Source organism: Otolemur garnettii, unplaced genomic scaffold, assembly GCF_000181295.1.
Source record: "Otolemur garnettii isolate 467f Iridium unplaced genomic scaffold, OtoGar3 scaffold00105, whole genome shotgun sequence".
In the NCBI taxonomy this organism is placed as follows: Eukaryota; Metazoa; Chordata; class Mammalia; order Primates; family Galagidae; genus Otolemur; species Otolemur garnettii.
This window is the reverse complement of record NW_003852500.1, coordinates 2435423-2439987: the sequence shown is the minus strand read 5'-3', so window position 1 is coordinate 2439987 and position 4565 is coordinate 2435423. Positions and strand designations below refer to the sequence as shown.

At 48.9% G+C, this 4565-nt stretch overlaps 1 protein-coding gene across 1 annotated transcript in view; it reads left to right on the top strand.

Moving 5' to 3' along the window:
- The first annotated feature begins 208 nt into the window (after positions 1–208).
- Positions 209–4565, top strand: part of HAUS8 (HAUS augmin like complex subunit 8) — a 24675-nt gene continuing 20318 nt past the window's right edge. The window contains exons 1-2 of the mRNA XM_012809417.2: positions 209–271; positions 3795–3859. Coding sequence (XP_012664871.2) covers positions 243–271; positions 3795–3859 — 94 coding nt within the window. The 5' untranslated portion in view covers positions 209–242. The remainder of the gene's footprint in view (positions 272–3794; positions 3860–4565) is intronic.

Sequence of the window (4565 nt, the reverse complement as noted above, 5' to 3'; positions counted from 1 at the left end):
GCGCTATGAAGCCGCCACGCCCCTTCCTACACACGTAGGTCCCACCCTCCGCCGCCGATACCGTCGCGGCTCGTGGGCGAGACCAAGTGCAAGGGGACAAGAGGAGGCGCGCGCGCAGAAGCGTTCGCTTTACACTTCCCGCTGTCCTCGTCGCCCCTCCCACAGCTCAGCAATGTGGTCCGATCCTCAGCGAAGGGGCGGTCCGGTCTTGAAAAGCCGGCCTTTGAGTGGAAGGCGGGAAGATGGCGGATTCCTCGGGGCGCGGGTCTGGGTGAGTGGAGGCGCGGCAGTCATGGACTTGTGGGTGCCAGAGGGATAGCCGTGACAAAGGGTTAAGGAAGACACGCAGCAAAGTTGGGAAGTGGAGGGCCTTGGGGCGAGTCTGGAGCCGACCCTTTCAAGAACCGCTCAGAATAAGCGGACCCCGGAAGGCCCTTTTGGCACGTGGCCTTTGCGCATGCTCAGGAGTGTGGGCACCCACGCGACAACTAGTTAAGCACTCTCGGCTTTGACGCCAGCGGACCTCGGTCAAATGGCCTAACCTCTCTTGTCTTGCATTTCTGCATTGCGAAATGGCGCTGATGACGTTGCACAGTCTCGTAGGTAGTGGTACTAGGTTTTAACCCGCTTAGAACAGCGCCCAAATCTTAACTGGGCTGGTTCTGTTAGAATTATTGTAATGCAGTGAAAAAGTGGCAGCTAAAGTATCTTTTTTAATCCTCCCACCCGCTTTATTCTGTGCTCCCCATTTGCTGAGTAGAGGATGGAGGCTTAGGGAGGTGAAGTCATTTGCTCAGGGTGACACAGCATGAACGGGGAAGAAGTTGAACATTTTACTGGGTGCCAGGCATGGTGTTGAAGCTTTGTTTGTCTGGTTTGCTGATTTGGCCAGTGTTTATTGTGCTTGTTGTGAATTGAAGTGAAACAGTCCAGCAGGAGGAATCACTGTACTGCTCCTTGCTTTAACTGTGAGATTGACAGTATCACCTTCCAGGGACAGGTGAGGTACTTGAGGCTCCCACAGGTGTAGTGACTCCCCTCAGGTAACAGCAGGTTGGGGCCTTGAGCCCATTCAGTTTGGCTCCAGAGCCCTGACTCAGGTTCCAAAGATACTTTCTTGTCTCTTAAGACTCACTAGCATAGACCTGTGTAAACCTCAGATGCTTGTCTAGAAAATGAGGAGAAATCAGGTGAACAGTTTGGAATCTGTAGGGTTGAGAGAATCCTGTGAACAAGCCCACCTCCTGGCACCTGGCAAACATTTGTTCATTGCCTCTCTTCACAATGGACTCCAGGTGCCCTCAGCACTACCCAGGTCTCACTTCAGGGTTCCAGGAGCTCACTCCAGAGGAGATGGCTGCAGTGGTGGCAGCAGGAGTTCCAGTGCCTGGCCTCCTGTATTGCTGGGCTCTGTTCTTGGCTTCTTCCTTTTCCCATTCACTCAAGCTGAAACCCTGGAGTCATCCCAGGCTCTCCCGCACCCCTAGTTGATTAGTCAGTGATTTGTATCTCACAGCCCCTTTCCTATTACATCATTCTGTTTTTAAATTGAGGTGAATTGCACTTAGCATGACATTAATCCTTTTAAATGTACATTTAGAGTGATATTTAGTATGTTCACAATATGTGAAACCACACCCTCTGTTCTAAAGATTTTTATCACTTCAAAAGGAAATCCTTTCCCATTAGCACTCAGAACTCACCCACATTCCCCAAGACCCTGGCAGCCTCTAATTTGCTTTCTGTCTCTGGATTTACCTCTTCAGGCCATTTCATGTAATTGAATCTTATATAACGTCTTTTTGTACCTGGCTTTTTTTTTTTTTGAGACAGAGCCTCAGACTGTCACCTGGGGAGAGTGCTGTGGCATCACAGCTCATAGCAACCTCCAACTCCTGGGCTCAAGCGATTCTCCTGCCTCTGCCTCCCAAATAGTTTGGGATTACAGGTGCCTGCCACAACACCTGGCTACTTTTTGGTTGCAGCTGTCATTGTTTGGCGGCCCAGGCTGAATTCAAACCTGCCAGCTCAGGTGTATGTGGCTGGTCCCTTAGCCACTTGAGCCACAGGCTCTGAGCCACCTGGCTTCTTTTACTCAGCACAGTGTTTCCAAGGTTCATCCTTGTTAGAGTGTATCAGAAATTCATTCATTCTTTCTTAGGGCTGAGTAACATTGAGGCTTCCTTATTTCTTGACAGGACCTTAGCACCTTCTAAGTCCTCTGTCTCTAGTCCCAGGCTTCCAGCCATCCATTCACCTTAGCAAGGGCTCTCAGCCTTGGCACGGTTTCATCTAGGGCTGGGTCATTCTCTGTGGTGGAGGACAACCTGTGTGTTATAGGATGTCTAGCAGTATCCCCAGCCTCCACCTACTGTGCCTCCTCTGTGTGTTGATCAGTAATGTCTTCAGATCCAACAGGATCAGTATCCTACAGGAAGAGACACCAGACAGCTCTCTTGCTCACACTGTCTTCAGGCGCCCACAGGGAAGAGGTTGGGAGCACAAAGGGATATGGTGGCTATCCATAAGCCTCAAGAGAACAGGCCTGGGAGTGAAACCCACCTTGCCAACACCTTGAGCTCAACTTCTGGCTTCTAGAACTCTGAGATATAAATGCATGTCATGTAAGCCACCCAGTCTGTGGTATTTTGCAGCCCTAACACACAGGCCCCTGGGTACAGGGAGGAGCAACAGAGACTGGTCCTTGTCCTTCTAAAATGGCAGTGCTCATTTTCCTACCAGCTGCTAATGGTCTGCATGAAGCACAGCTCTGACGTTCATCTCTTGTTTCAAGCCCTTCCCTGTTTCTCTGTTGCCCACAACTTGACCCCGTATAGGCTGCAGGTGAAAGCCATAGCACTGTGCTCCCTTTTATGCTACTGGTGAGCTAAGAATGGTTTGTACTTTTTTTTTTTTGAGATAGCGTCTCACTCTTGTCACCCTGGGTAGAGTGCTATGGCATCATTATAGCTCACAGCAACCTTGAAATCCTCCTCAAATGATCCTCGCCTTGACTCGGTTTTTCTATTTTTAGCATAGGGTCTCATTCTTGATTAGGCTGGTCTTGAACTCCTGAGCTCAAGTTGATTAGTTTTAGCAGCACCCATGTGGCCTACAAAGCTATAAATATTTACTTTCTGGCCCATTTACAAAGAAAAGTTGCCAACCTTGGCCTATAGAACAGAACTGAGCCCTTAAGCTAAAGTTCAGGACCCTTCTACATTGGCTCAGCCATCTTGTACTCCCTGACTTCATATCACTGTTTATTTTCTATAACTAAACCATAGGGCCGATCAATATGTATGTCTACATCATTTCTCTCCCACCCTAGTGTGCAGGCACTTGAACGATTGTCTCAGGATGTCCTTTGTGACATATCTGCGCCTTCTGTGCGTTGTCACACCTGTTCCCCCATCCTTGTATCTGCCCGGGCCTCACCTCACACTTGCCTGTTGAGGAAAATGCTGATCTTCCCTTTCTGGTAAGGAGCTCTGTGTTTTGTTCACTGTCGTATCCCTGGTTATGTACAGCAGGCACATAAATGTCTGCTGAATGAATAAACTCAGGGCTATGAGATCTTCCACACAGCAAAACTGATCTTTTCCACGGAACTCTTGTCACTTGTTCCTTCTCTTCTTAGGTGTTCAGCTGTGCTATATTGCCCAGGTGACTGGGACTGGTGGCTCCCTGTGTCACTCTTCCTATTGAGGTGGCCAGCCTTGCTGAAATTGTCCTTGGGCTCCCCTGTGCTTCTGAGGCAATGACACGAACAATGTCTTTCTTTTCTCTTGTAGGAAGCTTGCCTTGGGTGGTCCTAGCACTCCTAGTGGAGCCAAGATGAAAGGAAGAAGAGTACAAGGTGAGAGATAGCAGCATCCATTTAAATAAAAAGTGATTTTCTTCCATTAAGTCCTTTTGGGGAAAGGAAAAAATAGGCCAGAGAGAGGGCCTATGGCTTTACTTCCTTGTCACACCCTGGAGATTGAGTCTGGCCATCCTGGCCCCATGGCTAGGAATGTCTTATGGTCATTTTGGACAGTGGAGCCCCTTTTAGCCATAGGATTCATGAAGTGTGTCCAGGACACATCTTTTGGAAGATGGATATGGAGGCCATGAGCTGAATCATTATCTAAAATCATAGTCTCAGGCCAGGGGCATGGTGGCTCGTGCTCATAATCCCAGCACTTTGGGAGACAAAGGCGGGAGGATCATTTGAAACTGGGTATTTGAGGTTGCAATGAGCTATGATGATGCCACTGTATCCAGCCTGGGTGATAGCGCAAGACTCTGTTTCAAATAATGTGTAAATAAAATGACAGTCTTGATTTCTGCTATGTAAGTACGTTAGTCTTCTGGGAGTGCCCATATGTCTAATTTTCCCCTGTAGGTCTGGGATAACTGTTGACATACACACTCCATTTCATTGATTCTCAGCAGAGCCTGGCTGAGTGATAGATTCTCCATCATTGAAAAGTCTAGACTGAGGCTCGGCGCCTATAGCTCAACGGGCTAAGGCGCCAGCCACGTACACCTAAGGTGGCGGGTTCGAATCCCCAGCCCGGACC